The 20,061-nt window shown below is 48.4% G+C and overlaps 1 protein-coding gene across 1 annotated transcript; it reads right to left on the reverse strand.

Annotated features, from left to right (window-relative positions):
- Positions 1 to 4,144: 4,144 nt before the first annotated feature.
- On the reverse strand, positions 4,145 to 18,870 carry LOC144717525 (uridine phosphorylase 1-like). The gene is given in 8 exon segments (XM_078592922.1): positions 4,145 to 5,637; positions 5,640 to 5,804; positions 8,406 to 8,552; positions 9,228 to 9,440; positions 10,540 to 10,654; positions 11,177 to 11,335; positions 11,733 to 11,847; positions 18,750 to 18,870. Coding segments are annotated over 8 exon segments (1,059 nt in total). The 5' UTR covers positions 18,776 to 18,870; the 3' UTR covers positions 4,145 to 5,518.
- Positions 18,871 to 20,061: the final 1,191 nt, after the last annotated feature.

A 20,061-nucleotide genomic window follows, 5' to 3' on the forward strand; every position in this document is an offset into this window, starting at 1 on the left:
TGAGGGTTGTGAGTTGACGCCGAGGAGGGGGGGGGGCGCCTCACCGCCCCCATGTGGAGTGACGTCAGCCGCTAATGAATATTAATGGTTGGGGTGTCCATTTGGAAGACGTCACCTCTTCATGATTATTAATGAGGGGGGCTGTTCGATGTGGAGTGACGTCACCTGCTCATGATTATTAATGAGGGGAGGGATTCTCCATGCGGAGTGATGTCCCCGCTCATGATTATTCGTGAGGGGCGGGTCCATGTGGAGGACGTAACCTATTCTTTGGATCTTTCGGTAAAGTCACGTAGAAAAGTGACTTACGTGACTTTACCGAAAGACCCAAAGAATATGAATTCCTGCAGCCACGAAAGCTTTAAGGCAGGATGTAACCTGTTCATGATTATTAATGAGGTTCAGCTGGTCGACGTGAAGTGACGTCACGAGCGTTACACACTGACATTCTTGGGTAAATATATTTAGTAAATAATAAGCCAAGAATGTGTCCCGTGCGTGACGTCACTCCACATGAGGCCCACCCCCCCCCCCCCGCGTGACGTCACTCTACATGAGGCCCACCCCCCCCCCCTCATTAATATTCATGAGTGGGTGGATTCACTCCACATGCTGCACCCCTCCCCTCATTAATAATCATGAGCGGGTGACGTCACTCCACATGCCGCACCGCTCCACAATAACCATTAACGGGTGACGTCACTCTACATGGGGCAACCCCCCCCCCCCTCATTAATAATCATGACATGAACAATTTTGTTATTGAATATTTCAGATTTACTGCAATATACACCCGTCCTTGGATGGGCAAAAAAGCTAGTATTATTAATTTAATTCACTTTTCAATAAAGAAACGTCAAATTGAAAGCGAATTTGCATAACAATAGTTATTTCCGCTCGACCTTCTTCTGCGGGAGTGTAAAAATCCACCCACTCATGATTATTAATGACGGAGGTGGGCCTCATGTGGAGTGACGTCACGCAGGGGTTGGGGCTCATGTGGAGTGACGTCACGCACGGGACACACACATTATTGGCTCATTTATTAGTAACTAGCACTTTGCCAGTCCTATGACGGATTGCAAAGAGTGAAGAAAGTAGACTGCTGATGCTGTCAGAAGTAAGTTTTCAATTAAAGAAGACCAAACATAAGCATTATAGTTACAAAAAATATGTACCAGAGTATTATTGTATCTTGTGTAAATTTAATGGCAGTAAATCTTGCACAAAACGATGTAATCAAACACAACTGCATTTCACTGTTGTACTGTATTAACGTGATTGTTGCACAAAACTACGTCGTAAAACACCTCACTTCATGTCACCGTAGCACTGTATTTAACTCACCTTCATTTAAATCTTGACTTAAAGCTTTCGTGACTGCAGGAATTAATCTTCTTGTGTCTTTCGGTAGATAGGTTCAAAGAAAATAACAAAAAACTACGACGTTTCAATCGCAACACAAGCGGTCGTCTTCAATTAGTTCAGAATCACTGCTATGATAATTTATTTTCTTCTGCTTTCGCTCGCTGGGGTTGTAATCAATTTGAATTCGATACAATATATGTAAACTCACGGAGGAATATATATATTTTTTATCATAATTTAGAAGCAAAAATTTGACTTACCTTTTGTTTCATAAGTGCTGAAAAAATAAAACACCACAAACAAATCTTGACTTAAAGCTTTCGTGACTGCAGGAATTCATATTCTTTGGGTCTTTTGGTCAAGTCACGTAGATAGGTTCAAAGAAAATAACAAAAAATAACAAAAAACTACGACGTTTCGATCGCAACACAAGCGTTCGTCATCAGGAAGAGGGGGTTAGCTTCTAAAGGTCAACTGTTTATAAAGGTTTGAAATGGGCGTTGTCCAAATGTCAGCAGCCAATGTTAATGTAAGTGGTGGGCAGCGACCGCGACGGTGGTGGGTTTTCCCACCAATCAAAGGGCTGCCCAGTTAAAATTATGATAATGTAAGATCGTTGAGAGGCCTCTACGGCGGGCGCCCTGAGGTGGCTTGTTAATGAGAGAGATTAGCATGTTAATGGAAGATCACAAAGAAAAAACCCCAAGCTCGGTGAACGAGGTGGCTGTGTTAGAGTAAGACATTGTACCTGTTAATGTAAAATAAGAGAGCCGAAAATACCAACTAACATCGGAAGTAGGCAGGATGGAAACATCACAGCTAGTTATGACTTGAACTGGTTAATAACGTCCTTCCAATGATTTCTCAGTTTATACCCATCTTCTCGATTGAAATTGTGTCTGTGTCTATATACAGAGTGTTTGAAACAGATGGACCCGATTTGAAATCGCTATATCTCTGCAACCACGAACCGCCCATGAATGAAACTCTTACCACTTGAAAGGGCGGGGCATAGAGTTTCAAATGATTACCACTATATTCCTCTCCCAGCGCACAAACAGCCCCTAGCCTCAGTCATTCACACAATGGTGACCCTGCAACACAAGGCGTTTTGCGTTCTGCAGTTCAGCAAGATTGAATCCGTAATTGCGGTGCAGCGTGCGTTTCAACGGCGTTTTGGCATTGATCTGCCCATGTCAAAGAGCATTCGTCGTTGGTACCGACAATTTGAGGAAACAGGCTGTTTATGTGAGGGGAAGAGCACAGGGCGACCATGCACCTCAGAGGAAAATGTGAGAATAGAGGCGTTTGGGACGAATTCAACTATCATCTCGATGTTGTACGTACAGCAGATGGAGGGCACATAGAGCATTTATAAAATTGTTAGTAAAACTTGATAACTCATTAAACCGTTTGTAACTTTTTGTGTAATTGTAACATGTTGCCATCGTGAAATATACTGCTTTGAAATTGGGTCCATCTTTTTCAAACACCTTGTATATGGATAGCTTCATGAACAAATCTTTGTTGATAGCCAGTGGGTTTGCAAATTACCTTCGTCTTAGAGAAATCAATTTCGTGTGAGCCCACCACATTAAAACAATGATCAGCCACGGCCGAGGTATTGGTCCTACCGTGTTTCAGATCTGCCTTATGTTCACGAACACGGTCCGAGACATGTCGCTTAGTTTCCCCAATGTAAAAGCTGCCGCAGACACAGCTTAGTTTGTAGACGCCGGGGGTATTGCATGTCAGGGACCACATCCTTCACAGATGGGATCAGATCACACATTTTACGTACTGTGTTAAATCGAATCTGGATCTTGTGTTTGCTCGTGATTTTGGAAATATTTTTGGTGACCCCTGCTATGTATGGCAAGGTGATGCTTTTGATTGGGTCCTCAGATGGTTCTTTCCCAAAGGTTGGGGTGATAGCTTTACAGATTGTGTAGTCTGAATATCCATTCATCTTGAGAGCTTGGTGTACGTGTTCCAGCTCACTGGCTAGGTGATGATGGTCGGAAATACATCGAGCTCAATGGTGTAGAGTTTTGATGAAGGAATTCTTCTGGGAAGGATGATGGTGGGAGTCAAGTTTTAGATATGCATCCGTATGGGTGGCTTTCCTGTAGACAGTGACTCATTGAGCTATCTGGCCTCCTTTCGATTAAAACATCTACACCCTGTATATAGACACAGACACAATTTCAATCGAGAAGATGGGTATAAACTGAGCAATCATTGGAAGAACGTTATCAACCAGTTTAAGTCATAACTAGCTGTGATGTTCCCATCCTTACCACCTTCTGATGTTAGTTGTTACTTTCGGCTCTCTGATTTTACATGAACAGGTTACATTTCTCATTCTAACACAGCCATCTCGCTCACCGAGTTGGAGGTTTTTGCTTTGCGATCTTACATTAACATACTAATCTCTCACATTAACATAGCCACCTCAGGGCGCCCGCTATGGAGTCCTCTCAACGTTCTTACATTATCATGATCATTTTTGCTGGGCAACCCTTTGATTGGTGGGAAAACCCATCACCGTCACGGTCGCTGTCCACAACTTACATTAACATTGGCTGCTGATATTTGGGCTACGCCCATTTCAAACCTTTATAAACAGTTGACCTTTAGAAGCTAACCCCCTCTTCCTGATGACGAACGCTTGTGTTGCGATCGAAACGTCGTAGTTTTTTGTTATTTTTAGTTATTTTCTTTGAACCTATCTACGTGACTTTACCGAAAGATCCAAAGAATACACCACAAATACTTTGTTGCTGCGTAGAAATATTTATTTTATTCACTTTTTCAATAAAGAAACATCAAATTTAAAGCGAATTTGCCTAAGATTTCTTTCCACTCGACCTTCTTCTGCGGGAGTGTAAAAATCCTGATTATTAATTATAGGGGGGACCCCTTTTGCAGTGACGTCACACACGGATGTAGCAGTGTGCTGCGTATATTTATTTTTTATCGTCACTTTCTGTAAAGAAACGTCATATTTGAAGTGACTTTGCGTAATAAATTATTTAATTCTGCTTGACCTTTCTCTGCGTTAGAGTAAATATCCACCCACTCATGAATATTAATGAAGGGGGTGGGCCTCATGTGGAGTGACGTCACGCATGGGGGTGGGCCTTATGTAGAGTGACATCACGCGGGGGAGGTGGGCCTCGTGGAGTGACGTCACACGTGGGACACACATTCTTGGCTTATTATCATTGATACGGCCAAGGTGTTATTGACGAATGTGTTGTGTTTTTCGCAAATGAAAATACAACTCTTGCAGTCATCTCTATGATATGTCCTAGACGCTAGCTACAACACCAGTATCCATCGCTATCGTGATCTATACACGTGCACACACAGTGAAACCCTAGCACGCGTACACATACATAGACGTGTACACACAGTAACACTCTTTGTGACGTATTAAGTTCAGCATACGGCGCCTGAGTATGTACAATGTCAAATGAAATGCACATAACTAATTTGAGTATAAATACTAAACGAACGAGCAAACTCTTGTTTGTACGCTTCAACAGCGACACTTGAACATACAAGACACGTTGAACAGTCTTCGATACACTACGAGCGTACAGCACGGGGTAACCACATGATAACCACGGGGTAACTGCTGCGTAACCTGCACCCACAACAAAGGGAGCCCCCCGCTCCCCCCCGCCTTGAAGTTATTTGTTTACAGGAACTCACGAGTGATACGGATACAGGCTGGGCCACATGAGTCATGAGAGTTTGCAGGGTGGAGTGTAAGAGTGGGAGCAGGGGTGGAGAGTCAGGGTGGAGTGGGTGCATTGATGAGAGTCGGGGTGGAGTGGGAGCAGGGGTGGAGAGTCGGGGTGGAGTAGGAGAGTGGGAGCAGGGGTGGAGAGTCGGGCTGTAGGGGGAGTGAGTGAAGAGGTAGAGAGTTGAAGAAAAGTGGGTGAGTGAGTGCAGGGGTGGAGAGTCGGGGTGGGATGTTCAGGGGTGGAGAGTCGGGACATATGAGGTATCGGATGGTGTTATGGAGAACTGGGTTTGGGAACCAGGCTCGAGGTAGAGTGCTGCAGGGTGGGGCGTGCTGGGTGCAGAGTTGGCAGGGAGGTCGAGTTCTAGGGTAGAGGGTGGAACTAGCATCAACATTCTAGGTGTAAAGGGTTGAACTTGCAGCAGAGTCCTCGGGTAAAGGGTGACGCTGCTGAGGCAGTGACCGGTCAGAGTGGAGACTCAAAGAGCCGTGGCCTCGTTGCTGCTTTTGGAGCCGGGCCCTCGGAGGCCATGCGCTCGGCCGCTCGCACTGGACAGCTGATTGCGGATGTAGCGCGACACGAGTCGCTGCGGCCGCTCCTGGTAGTCGGAGAGCACGGCGTGGGGACTGCTGATCTGGTCCCCTTCCAGGCGGTCCAGCAGCGTGACGCACACCACGGCAGCTGCGGACACCGCACAGCACGCAGAGGATCACCACACCGCAAACCACGGCAGCTGCGGACACCGCACAGCACGCAGAGGATCACCACACCGCACACCACGAACCACCGCACACCACGCACCGCACACTGCGAAACACACATAGCACGCCACACCCTGCAAAGCACACGACGCACACCACGCACGTATATGAGACAATAGAAACAATACACAGCAATAGAGACGACTGCATGCCGTTACCAACGAGACAGAAAAGTGCGGACGCGAAGAACGGAAGCAAGGGGCAGCTGCATTTAGGAGGCGTCACCGATGAGACTGACACAATCGAACCTGGCCGTCCGTCGACAACACGTGACCGTACTTGCAACGCGACAAGAGCACACACGGGACGGCACAAAAGGAGGCAGTTACAGACGAGCCATTCATACAAACGACAAGGTGCAGAGAGAAGAAAACAACACGTGGATTCTTGAACGGAATTTCGACTCCAAAATCGTGGCTATTCCCGGAGCGGCAGTCTGTGTGGAGGGGGGGGGGATGTGGCACGCGGTGTGGCTTCTCAAATTCGAATAATTCCCGCTTCAGTGCCGGGTCGCTGCCTCCCTCTAGCGGCTGTTCACTCGAAGGGGCTCCCTTCCTCCCCCCCCATTGCTTCCCGGCGGGGACCTCTGCCGAGTGAGGGGGTGGTAGCGTCACCCGCCGGGTGAACGGTGGTACTGCAACTCGTGCGCTTTAATCTTGATCCATGAAATCGCGAATCTGTCGGTCATTGGCGATCGTGACAGAAGCAGAAGAAAACTGCGCAGGCCGGAAAACGAAACGTTTTTAAACAACGCACAGAAATGTCAGATTAATACGAGTAGGCTTTCGGGACCAATATTATCCATAACAGAGTTTTTTTGGGGGGTTAAATCGCATAAATACAAATGTGTCGTTAAACCCGCCGCCACCTGACACCGCGAATTAGTAAGGTTTGTCACGTAAACTAATTCAGCACACCAGTGTGTTGGAGAGTAAACTCACAACATTTACAATTCGAGCACACAAATGTGTACAAAAGTATTCCGCTTGCGTGCGTTGTGCAAAAACCATCGGCAGTTCCCGAAGAACTGAATTGTTGTCCTCTTATTGTAGCAGGTCACCATCAAAATCAATTTCAGCGATCGAAGCCAGTGGTTGCCAACTTGCAATCCGTGGACCTAGTGGTCTGCAAGACCATGGGAAGTGGTCCGACGTTACGATTTAGAGTCGTTTCAATTCTGAAAACGATTTTGTTGGTACATGGCGGTCGGCAAAATAAAACTGAGGTTTGATGGTGGTCGACGGGTTGCACACATTGGGGGCAACAGTGGATAAGGATCACTTGAGGATTGCTTGAAGGATTGTCAGTCAGTGTCGACTAACAGAGAACTGTTCGTAAACCAGCTCTTTTCAAAATTGGCAGCGTTCTCGGCACGACAAAGTAAGGTTTGTGCTCCAATTACAATAAAAATATGAATTTTTCCTCCTCCTCTGAATAAGGGCTTGTTGGCCAAAACGTTAACTTCCTGCATATGTTTCAGCGATAAGGCCACGCGAATCTTGATGGTGGCAAAATCTTTTTTTGGTTTGTAATTGAGTAGCAACACAGGATAGTCGGCTTGCTCGTGGTCAGTGGGACACCACCGTGGCACCACGAACGCTTGGCGCACGCTTGGCGCACACATGCATAGCTACGATGCCAGGTCACGAAGAGTTCAATGTTGTTGTTTTTTTACAAAGGTTTCGGGTGACGTGTCTGAGCATCACCGTAATTGTGTGCAAGGGTCGTGCAATCACCTGATATTACCTTCTAATCTATTCATGATCATTATGATCGTCATCACTTCCAAGGCAAAGGACGATAACGAAATCTTCTTGAAGTAATACCGAGACCCTGATGCATCAAGGCTTTTTCTACCCAATGTTTTTCAGAACGTTGATGACAACGGTTTTTTAAATGCCCTTGTTTTTAGTTTGTACATATTGCTATTGTTACAACCAATTCATATTCATTATTTTCTAAAAAACTCTCAACACAGTTACAGAAGGATGATCCTGCTTGGGACATTTAACCTTTTAAAAATAACGTGAAAGGAAATCTTAATTTCTGGAGAAACCCGATGCATGTGGGGAGAACACTGAAACGTATAATCTATAAATGGTCGGGTGTACGGTTACAGTGGGATGTACCCATTCTGGGGTTCTCAACCCAGATGTGCGTGCCGTTTTGTAATTGAATACCCTGCTATAGGCGTATTTACATGGTGATGTGCAGCGTTGCCAACCAGTGAAAGCGAAAAGTACGCAAACGGACATTGAGGAATCGGTAGATGTCACTCGATAGACTTTCCAGCATCCTCAAAAATATCTCTGGACAAATGACAAATTAAACAAACGTCGTACACTAATACACGATCCTCAACACACACCGGGAATCGCTCTTAAATCTGCATAATTTCCTCATCCCAGAAAGTCTCCGAGATTTGTCAAAACTAGTCGCTTTAACAAAACCCCCAAAACGTCTTTGGATCAAGCCGACGGCATCGCGAAGCTGGCACCACTGGGCCACGCGAGGGCTTCACCGCGGATGCCGCAGAGCTTGCACATGGCGGCGAAGATGGACGACTCCATCTCGATGTTTCGCACGCCGGCCGAATAGGCGCGCTTCAGATACTCGAGCTTCTGCACCGACGTGTAGCAGCACAGTGCCCCATCCAGTCGACCCTGACCTACGTGCGCAAAGAGGTCAAAGCACGAGGTCACAGAGAGGTCACAAGTATAGGGAGGTCACCAGCGGTGAATCGGCAATAGGATAAACCTGGGATTTGTAAGGGACCAACATGAACCAAATTAAAAAACAAAGAGATGACTCAAAACTCAGACGAGCGTTGGGCCGCACATGCGCTCATTGGCAGTCCTGTGCCTGTGTTGGAAATTCCACGGCTTCCACAGCAGACACCGGGACAGCCAAAACTGACGTCCCGCTGAGCGATTCTTACTAGGAGGTACTTAACTTAATTAACCCTGGAACGATGATGGTGGAGATCAGTTGGTCCAGACAAAGACTTCATTCACCTTGTGATCTCGAGACAGGGAGCAACGGTCCTCTTCTGAGCGACGTGCCAGCTACTGCCAAATAAGGGCCACCCAAATGTCTCACCGACCCCTCTCTCGACTACATTGCAGCTATCGTGTGTGCAGGCAGTGCAACTGCACCAGGGCCACATGGCACCGGGCTACAGAGAGAGCGGGTTTGGTGGGGGGGGGTAGAAATTAAACAGGGGTCCCATTTAATTCCTCGCACCAGAGCCCATGCCAACGCCGCTGCGCCACTGGGGTCCCCGTCGCCAGCATGCCCACTGCCGCGCAGGCGTCGCTCACACCTGCGTGGCGTTGCTGCTCACCCTCATAGAAGTCGTTTGTGCACATGGTGTCGCCCACGATGGTGGGGAACTCGTCGGCGAAGTCCTTGGCGCACTGCAGCAGCTCGTGCGCCAGCTCGGCGTCCAGCTCGGAGTCGCGCGTCACCACCTCGCCCAGCACCACCTGGCGGAACTCGGGGCGGAACTGCTCGTCCACGGCGGTGCGCGACACCACCACGGAGCCCGGCTCCAGCCCTGCGTGGTCATGAGATCGAGGATCGAAATGGGAAACTTACATGACCTTCCGACCCCTCCCTCCCTCCCCCTCCCCCCGTGCGTCACGGTCAGCGTGCGACATCAACCGGTGACAGCCGTCAACTCGATGGAAGTGTGGCGGTCAAGAGTCATCCAGCGTCTGGATATCCTCTCGTGTTGGACGCTATCCACAAATAAGAGTCTTGTGTATGCAGCGCACGACTTTAATCACCAGCGGTGCGGTGTGCCAGCCGTGTATGTTGGAGTACTGTCGTACAAGAATGCCTTATACAATTGTAATGTATTAATTGAATGTAATTTTAAATGATCAAATAACGTTTTTTCAAATGAGAAAATTAATCAAATTAAGCAGGACAGTCTTATGAAATGTTGAGATGCTGGAAGACGGAACGTGCCCTCTGTGGTCGAATATTATTAAGCACCAGACGTGTCTCCTGTTGAAATTCGCCGCATGTTCAGCAAGCCTGAGGTTTGAATGATGCATAGAAAGGTCCAGATTAGCCAATCAGAAGACAGGGATAGGAGTATTCACGTGGCTAATGCCTTGACGTTTTTGTCCTCACATGCACTGTTAATCACGCTCGACTGCAATGAGCTCCAGTATGCATGTAGAACTTCTTTCCCACTCTACGTTGCGAACCATGATAATTGTGATTTTCACGACTGTGAGTCCATGCTGATACACAGTCCTCCTGTCAATTCGCTGCTGCATGAGGGTCTCTCTGCACCATGAGGGTCGTGGGGGGTTCTATGACCATACTTCACTCTGCCGACTGTCTGAAGTGGACAATTGTAAGTCTTGAACGCAAAATCGTTTTCTTAGGAGGCCCCACGTTGCAGTCTCTTATTCACTCTATCCCTCTGGCCTTTCTATATATGTGCTATGCAGAAGGGTCATTGCTCAAAACGTCGCCTGTGATATGTTTCCCTTCAAGGCCCCACGTACACACTAACACACTAGCTGAATTTAGTGTCACCGCCGAACAATTGGTTTAATTTCTCGAGCGGAAGGCGAGCCGGTGCTGCTGGGTGCCAGGCTACATTGGCGTTGAGACGGAGTGAGGGGTGTGCGTCGCACCGATGCCGCCGGACGTGCCGATGCGGAAGATTCGCACGTTGCGGCTCTTGGCGTGGAACAGCAGCTTGATGAGCTCGTGGAGCATGATGCCGATAGACGGAACGCCCATGCCGTGCTGTGGCGACAGTGGTGGGGGTGGTGGCGGTAAGTGGGGGAGTGGGTGAAGGCAAACGGCACCACAACATTCTCTACAACTTGGCAGTGAGCCTTCGTGGAGGAGTGTGCATTGGGGATCCATCCAAGGTGAGCGAGACATTTGTACGGGTAACGTGTTCTGAGCACGTCCCCTAATGTAGCAACACAGGTAATGACAGGTATTTCAACACAGACCTTAGAGTGTCGTGTTGGGTCAGCAGGTACCAGCTAAACAATGAAAGAAGTGTCTGTCTCCGAGTCCCTTGGCCCACGATACACTCGAGAATCCAAAAGCGTCACGCTGCCCACGGTATGCTGTTGCATCTAGACATCCCACATGAGTATGTCAACTGGGCATGGCTTTTGGCGAGCTCCTTACAACGCGACTCGTGAAACTTTGGACTGTCTTCGGCCGTCCGAAATTGAGTATGAGGGTGACGCATTTGAGGACTGCGTTCGTGCGGAGTGGCGCTGGTGCCGGAGAGAGGGAGGTGCCACTCACGCTCACGGACAGCACGGGCCCCACTTTGTACATGCAGTATCGGTCCGTGGCCTCGCACAGGTTGGTGGGCCCATCTCCCTGGTCCGGCAGCTCCAGCTCCTTGGCGATGTAACGCGCGAAGGCCAGCATCCGCCACGCGCTGCCACCCACGCACACAAACTGACACGTGCGCGCACACGCACATGATTCACACACGGCAGACACAGGCACTAAGACAAAAACAAAGATCCCCCCGTATAGCCTTAACAGACTTTTGGGGCAAGCGCATTTAACGAGCACCTTTAAAGGGTGGGTGGCCAGCACCACGCCCGACCGCCTTTGTCTCCCCACTGGCGATGCTTACACACAGCACCAGGTAATCATTTGAGGCTGAGTCGACCTAACGGAGGCCCAGAACCAATTCAGATAATCGTCACTGGTGTTTGGTGGCCATGAGCGGGAATCGAACTCGGGTTCTGCCGCTCTTCCTACGATACTGTGAGGGTCATATCCTCATATCCCAGGGGAACAACATTACTACGCTGTGTGGTGTGTGCGCGTCAGTCAGTCACTCCACCTTGACGTCCCCAAACATGGCCGGGAGGTCGTGGGATTTGGTGGCCAGGCCGAAGTGGTAGAGGACGTCATCCTGCAATGAGGCCAGGTGAGGGTTTATCACCTTGACGAGGCCACTGAGTACGAGAGGGGGGAGGGGGGTGAGAGGGCAGACCAGAAACAGGGTGATGGAGATTATCAAGTGAGGTGACAGAACGAGCGACAATCTCTCCCCTCCCTGGAGAGGCAAGCCAACACAGGTGTTCCACTTGTAGAGGTGTGCAATTCAACGATTTACCACCTGGCACTCACTAAGTGAGTCTCTTTATGGCAACAACGGCTATTTATTTAACAGGCGTCAGCGGTACAATTCCACATGCATGCACAGCAACAGTAATATTTGAAGCATAGAAGCACTGATGTAAATTGAGCAATTGCGTCATTAAGCAGCCAGCACGTAAACTCAAAAAAACAGTTTGGGTGGTGCTCATTGCAATATACGGGACAACCACACAGTGGTATGACATAAATCATTGTCATTATCATTGGCCATGATCAATCCACTGTTGGATGAAGGCATTCCTTTCCCAAGCCGTCACCATCCATCACATATCTGGGATGCAACAATTCGTCTCGCATCCGCCTATGAGCTGATCCATCTCCGTGGTGGGTGTGCCCGCCGGGTGTGTTCACTCGATGGGCTGCCACTCCATCATTAGTCTCGACCACTGTCCATGATGCCTTCCGCCACGGTGGCGAGATGTTAACTACCTCGCCTGTAATACAGGAGGTCGTGGGTTCGGTCCCGAACCTGACGCGTGTATATTTAGACCATGACGCCTGTGTATTTAGAGTTTGCACGTTCTCCCCGTGGTCGCGTATATTTTTTCTCCAGGTCTCCGCGTTTAAAATCAACTTATTTGGCTGCTCTCCATTCTTACGTGATAAGCGACTTCGTTGAGCTATCATTTGTCACCTGGTTGCTTCTGAAAAAGAGCTACATAGCCCAGTGGGCCTTACCTGGTAAAATAAGAAAGAGTTGAGTTTTTGCTTTTCCAAGCAGCACACTCTGCGGAAACCCACATACTTTCCTTAACAGTAATAATTGCATGATGCATACGTTTCCATGAGTAACAATGTGGAACATGTGAACCATAAAGAATACGCACGTACTGCATCTTACATTAGAGAGAAGACAATAAGCCATTAAACTATCGCGACAAACAGCTCCCGACACACGCGGGGTCAAGGGTCGATGGCTCGCGCGGTGACATGAGCCAAGCTGGGTTGGTCGGTACCACTTGGAGAGGCAAATTCTACCCGTCCACCATGGGCAGAAGAAAACCCATGGTATATACCAAACTATTCGAGTTACAGCCACACTTCATTTTTAGTTTCATATTCCGTGGATGTTTAATATTGCATTCTTCGCGCTTCCAAAACGATACACTCGATATCGAACATACCAAGATACCCTTCCTTAAAAGCAGTATTTCTCGTAATCTACTGTAGTGACGTTGCTATGATATGTATTTGTAAATTTTGAGATTATCTAATTTTAGAAAATAATTGTGAGTATTTGCCACTCTGCGTGGTACCAATTAGTCGTTTTTGTGTGAGCTGCTCAAGAACCGTCCATCACGCTCTTCACTCAACACAAAGTGCTCGCCACAAAAGAACCACAACACCTTTCTGATCTTGTCAAGGATCATAAACCATCACACAAACTCCGGTCATCCTCGCAGCAGCTTTTGGCAGACCATAGATAAAAGACGGCCACTGCATCGCGCGCTTTCAAATGCACTTCTGCGCGCCGTCTGGAACACTCTTCATGCCGATATTAGGAAGCCACTGGAGCTATGTACTTTAAAACATCTACATGGAAAACTAATTTATTTAGAACTGCTTTTTGTGTATAGTTTGTTGTCCTTCTCCCGTACCTTCTATTGGCCCTGTTGGCTACGTACAGCGCGAAAGAAGTTCAACGTGATTTACGCAATTTCCAGGGAGGCATGATATGGCTTCTTGCATTCAGCCGCGGTCCCTTCGTTTCACAATCAACCCCAACCCATCCCCAACCACCGCCGCCGCCGCCCTCTTCAACCCCTCCGTCTCACACGCAAAGCCAGCAGCATCCGCAGGAGCTCAGTATGTGAAGGGAGTGGGGTCAGCGTGACCCAGAATGCTTTCTGTGCGCTACATTCATTAGAGGGCTGCGTGTGGGAGGCGAAGAGGTGGGGGAGGATGTCGGAGCAGAGGGTGGGTCCGGGCAGAGGGGTCTGAGCAGGGTGTTGGCGTCCCTGTCAATGTTGTTTGAGTGACTCACGCAGCCAGCTATGGCTGCAGGGTTTGGTGGTACATGTTGTTCATGTCGTTTATTGTGAAATTTCTGTCACAGTTCCTATGATCACTGTTACATTGCGTATGGCTTTATTTTGGTGATTTCGAAAAGTTGTTTAGTTTGGCCATGTCTGTTTGTTGTAGTACGGAGTTAGAATGATGGCTTTAATCTAAGTTGTCTTGTGGTTGTTGTTTGACTTGCATCCCACTGGGATTTTTGCACAGCGTTGGTGTACGGTGCTTTTTTTCTGGAAGACTTTGCAGTTTTTTCCTGGATTTTCTGTTTGCGCATAGTCACTTTAAGATGTTTTCTTGTTCATGTTTTTGTTTTTTGCTTGTTGCGGTTGCGCCCGATTCAAGAGCCGAATGGCTCACAGGGCTATACCAAATGAATGAAACTGAAACTGAATGCGTTCGAGGAGTGGTTATGGGCGAACAACATTTTTTGGGAGAGATTATGGGATGAACGAGCCTTGTTGGGAGCGGTTTCCGATGGAGTTGTTAACAATGGTTCACGATGTCAGCTTTTTCCACTCTTGTGTTGGATGTTGTAGGCAGTTATACTCAATCTGCCTTATGTGGCAAATACTAATATAAAATAAAACAATAGTTATTAGTTCATTACGAATAACTGAACCTGGGAGCCTGAGTTAGATTCACGACCAACATCAGTGGCGAGTGCCGTCTAAACACTGCCCTGTTACCAGCCCGTACTGACCAGCGTCGTGAAGTATGGCCAAACAGCCCCCACGGTCAACAACGTGTCGAGACCTTCAAGTTGCAGCGCAGGGACAAATGGAGTTCTGTAAAGTATTCTTACACTCCGGAATCACTTTTTCTTTATTTACTTATCCAGGAAAGCCACACTGAGTTGTAGAACTCGTTTAAAATGAGGGTCGTGCATTGGGTTTTTTTTATTTTAAGTTGTTTTCAATCAATTAATAAAGAGAGTGTTTTGTTATTATACGCGTGGGAGGAAGCCGGAGCACCCGGAGAGAAAATCCACGGGAACAACACTTTATCCCCCGTACAGATGGAAAAAGATGGCGATTAGTCCACTTTATGCACTGCCCTCTCCTGGCGAGCCAGGTTATAGCACCTTCCTCAACGCCAACGGGGAAGGGAGTTTCACATCTGTGCGATCCGCCAACCCCTCGCTGCCTCCAACAGTGCTGGATTACAGGCCAGCTGCATATAGTCACTACCACCTGAACTTGCAAGGGCATGTGAAGTCACAAATTAACCGTGGCGTTCAGTGTGACGGGAACGCGCTGTGTAAACCAAGCACAGTCCCTTCCGTGCAGCACCCAGCGAGCAAAGTTCACACACACGGTACGACCCGGCTCAGAATTCCACTGCTCAGCAGTTCTGTTTCCCCACAAGATGACTGAAAACTGTCGTAACAATGTGTAGGTAACTGATAAAAAAAAGTTTTTTCTTATGATTAACTAGCTTTACTACCCGGCTTCGCCCGGGACTTGGATTCTTGTCTTGGATTAATACACGGCCTACGCGGTGGAGGGGGGGAGCGTGACGTCAGCAGGCACACTGCGTGACGCTGCCGCATGCGGGTGACATCACAGATGTGACGTCACCGCTCACTTGCCGTGCAAAATATATCCATTATTGCGCCCCCCCCCCCAAATACAAAGGTCTATTTTTATACTTTTCCATTGTGTACAGTCTGGAAGCTACCCACATGCCAAATTTCAAGTTTGTTGCATGTCTGGAAGTATGCTAAACATTTTGAAAAGACACACATTCACACATTTCCCTTTTTTATATATATAGATGATCCCTTATAAAGCTACTGTTAAGTCCTCCTCTCCTCTCTGCACGCCGAGTCAGCCACAGGGTCGTTTGGTAAACCACGCCGGTCTCTGCGGGGTTAGTCAAGAGATGGATGGCGTGGATGAGGCGGGCGAGGGGGTTGGGGTTGTTCAGATATGACGACCACGGATGTCAGCAATGGTCGGTTACCGACCTAAGGTGACCGGGTTCATGGCAGAGGTGTGGACTCGAGTCATGTGACTTGGACTCGAGTCAGACTCGAGTCATGAATTTGATGACTTGCGACTCGACTTGGACTTGCATAACAATGACTTTGTCCCACCTATGAGATGTGGACTCGAGTCATGTGACTTGGACTCGAGTCAGACTCGAGTCATGAATTTGATGACTTGCGACTCGACTTGGACTTGCATAACAATGACTTTGTCCCACCTCTGGTTCATGGTGCAAGGCCATATAACGTACTTATCTCCATGGCGTAAGGCTGGTTGGCTGCCCTTTGAAGTCACGTGAAACTGTTCTGCCCGCATTCGCAGAGCACGCGTGTTTCCATTCCTGACATATTTGGCACAATAATCGTATCATCGTCTTACTGTACTCCACAGCACACGGCAAAAAATGACACATACACTTTGGTTCTTTGGGTAAAGTCACGTAGGTAGACAAAATAATAGATCGCGACGTTTCGATCGCAACGCAAGCGACAGTCTTCGGGTGAGACAAACACACCAGTTCTCACCTGAAGACGGTCGCATGCGTTGCGATCGAAACGTCGTGCTCTTTTATTTTGTCTACCCACGTGAGTTTACCGAAGGAACCAAAGAGTATGGATTCCTGCAGTCACGAAAGCTTCAAATCTAGAAAAAATTAGCTCAGGCGACGTGACCTGTAGTTGGCCCACAACGTAGGACGGACCATGCGTGATTAAAATCCACACGCGTCACCCTGCCCAAATCCGTGTGAATTTGCATTGTGATGTGTGACGGGTCGTCATTGTCGCACTCGCCTCGATGCTTTCACAGCAACCAGCACCGTCCAACGCGGTGAACGTCACAGCCAAAACAACCCCCACGACCCGCACGCCGTGGCCGATCCATGCCCTCATCCAGTGGTGGGCCGATAACGAGATGTGCGTGTTCATATCGCAAGGACGTATCGGGGGTGTGGGAGTGTCACCGTGGGTTACAGGGGAATGTGCACTGCTCCCTCCACTCGTGCGGCCTGAACCGCGTGTGGCTCTGCTCAATGCGGGCGAACGCGATAACGCATTGTGTGAGTGCGCCGTGATGGGGGGGGGAACACGCAGCACAATCATTATTACGATCACTACCACCAATAATTAGCACCACCTGGGATTACGTGCAGGATCACTACCACCACCAATCATTACCACCATAAGCAAGCATTACCACCACCATCACTACCACCATCACGAAAACACCTGCAACAATCATGATATCACTACCACCAATCATTACCACCACTATCCATTGCCATCACCAATCATTACCACCATCACCAATCGTTCCCACCACCATCACTACCACACCACCAACAATTATTACCACAACCAATCATTGCCAGCATCACCACTACTATCACCAATCATTACCACCATCATCACCATACCACCACCAATCATAATCACCACCATCAAAAACATCACCACCGTCACGAATCATTACCACCACCACAACCACTATCACCAATCATTACCACCACCACAACCACTATCACCAATCATTACCACCACCACAACCACTGATTATTACCACCACCACAACCACTATCACCAATCATTACCACAACCACTATCACCAATCATTACCACCACCACAACCACTATCACCAATCATTACCACCACCACAACCACTAATCATTACCACCACCACAACCACTATCACCAATCATTACCACAACCACTATCACCAATCATTACCACAACCACTATCACCAATCATTACCACCACCACAACCACGATCACCAATCATTACCACCACCACAACCACTATTTATTACCACCACCACAACCACTATCACCAATCATTACCACCACCACAACCACTATCACCAATCATTACCACAACCACTATCACCAATCATTACCACCACCACAACCACTATCACCAATCATAACCACAACCACTATCACCAATCATTACCACCACCACAACCACGATCACCAATCATTACCACAACCACTATCACCAATCATTACCACCACCACAACCACTATCACCAATCATTACCACAACCACTATCACCAATCATTACCACCACCACAACCACTATCACCAATCATTACCACAACCACTATCACCAATCATTACCACCACCACAACCACTATCACCAATCATTACCACCACCACAACCACTAATTATTACCACCACCACAACCACTATCACCAATCATTACCACCACCACTATCACTAATTATTACCACCACCACAACCACTATCACCAATCATTACCACCACCACAACCATAGACTATCACCAATCATCACCACCACCACAACCACTAATTATTACCACCACCACAACCACTATCACCAATCATCACCACCACCAACAACAATCACCATGACACACTGTCGGGGCTAACAGCCACAAACCACGCGCATCACTCACAGCCTCCGTCCAGCACAGCAGCCGGTACAGTGGAGACATGCAACCGACTGTCACGATCACAACAGCAGACAAACACATCCCGGTCACCATCACGACAGCCGACAACATCCACCGACAGCATCAAATTCAACCGGCACATCGAACACACCACTGTAACAGCCGAACCGGCGCAACGTTCCGTCTCCACCACAACAACAGCTGACGACAATCCAGTCACCGTCGACAACAGCCGGTCACAACACCGCTGTCGATAACACGAAGCTTCGTCACTCACTCGCCGGTTCGTCCCGGGGCAGACATGTCTCGGCTGGCAGAGGTGTCGGTCGCGACTCGTCTGTCCGTGCGTCCGTTGCGCTCCCTCCCGGTAACCGGCGAACCCCTGGTGAGCAGGGGACTCGCCTCCCTCCCCTCGCCACCCCCCCTCCCCTCCCCTCCCCGTGTGTGTGCCCTTTAATTTCACCAACGCGTGTTTCCTGCACCAGCACCACCCCCCCACACACGCGTCGTCCCACCCCCGGTGGGTCCCACGCCGTGTCCCGCTAAGGGGAAAGGGACGGGGGGTGGAGGGATGAGACTCACACGGGGCGTGCAAACGCGCGACGCGGATGAATGGGCGAATGCTTTCTCCTGCGTTAAGCAGCGCGGGATTTCTTCCCTGTGCCCGTGGAAAGGAAATAAACGCACGGTGCTTAACGCAGCCTCTTTGACCAAATTTCGTTGAGAAAGCAACTCTCTGATGCGTTGTCGGACCGAACCACACAAATTATTCTTATGGGGGGGGGGGGGGGGTGTACCCAATACTACTAAATGGTCGAGGCAATTTGATATTTTATTTCTGGGACACTATTTTTCCAGGGGTCTACTTAACTCCGCGACTGGGGTACCAATCAAGGCCGTAATTATAATATATATTGGGGGGGGGGGGGGGCGGAACACATCCTCCCCCCCCCCCCCAATATATCCCCCCCAATTCAAAGATGCTCAGAATGTCCCCCCCCCCCCCCCAAATATATTTCTATAAAATAGCTTTCTGTTTATATGATTGTGGTTATGGTTGTGCTTTATTAATCCCTAATCTCTGCCATTACATACAATGAAAAGGTAAAAAAGATAAAACAGAGCAATGTAATATAATACACTATTAGACATTATTGTCAAAACGAAATAAAAATTCCATCCTATGTGTTAGTGAATTTTTTAAATATTTTAAGCAGGAAATGGCAGAAAATTAGTTTTCAAATTGAGATATTTTTCTGGGGGGGGGACCCCACACCCCTTGGAAGATTTGGTCCCCCCAGTGTTGATTCCATGGCTACGGCCTTGGTACCAATCAATCCGGAATCGGTGCTACTCTGTGATGTTGAAACGCAGCGAGGACGATTGCGCTGAAACCCTGAACGCTTGCACGCACCGTAGTGGTGGTGCATCGTGTGTACAGCTCGTCGAGATGAGTCGATAGCCGCATCCCCGACCATCAACAGACTAAAAATGACTGCATCACGAACATTAAGCGTCATGCCGAACAGCACCGCGGTACGACCCTACAACATACGAGAGATAAAACAGCACAGGGCGTGGAAACCTCC

The sequence above is a fragment of the Lampetra planeri genome, chromosome 1, assembly GCF_965212315.1.
Source record: "Lampetra planeri chromosome 1, kcLamPlan1.2.h2, whole genome shotgun sequence".
In the NCBI taxonomy this organism is placed as follows: Eukaryota; Metazoa; Chordata; class Hyperoartia; order Petromyzontiformes; family Petromyzontidae; genus Lampetra; species Lampetra planeri.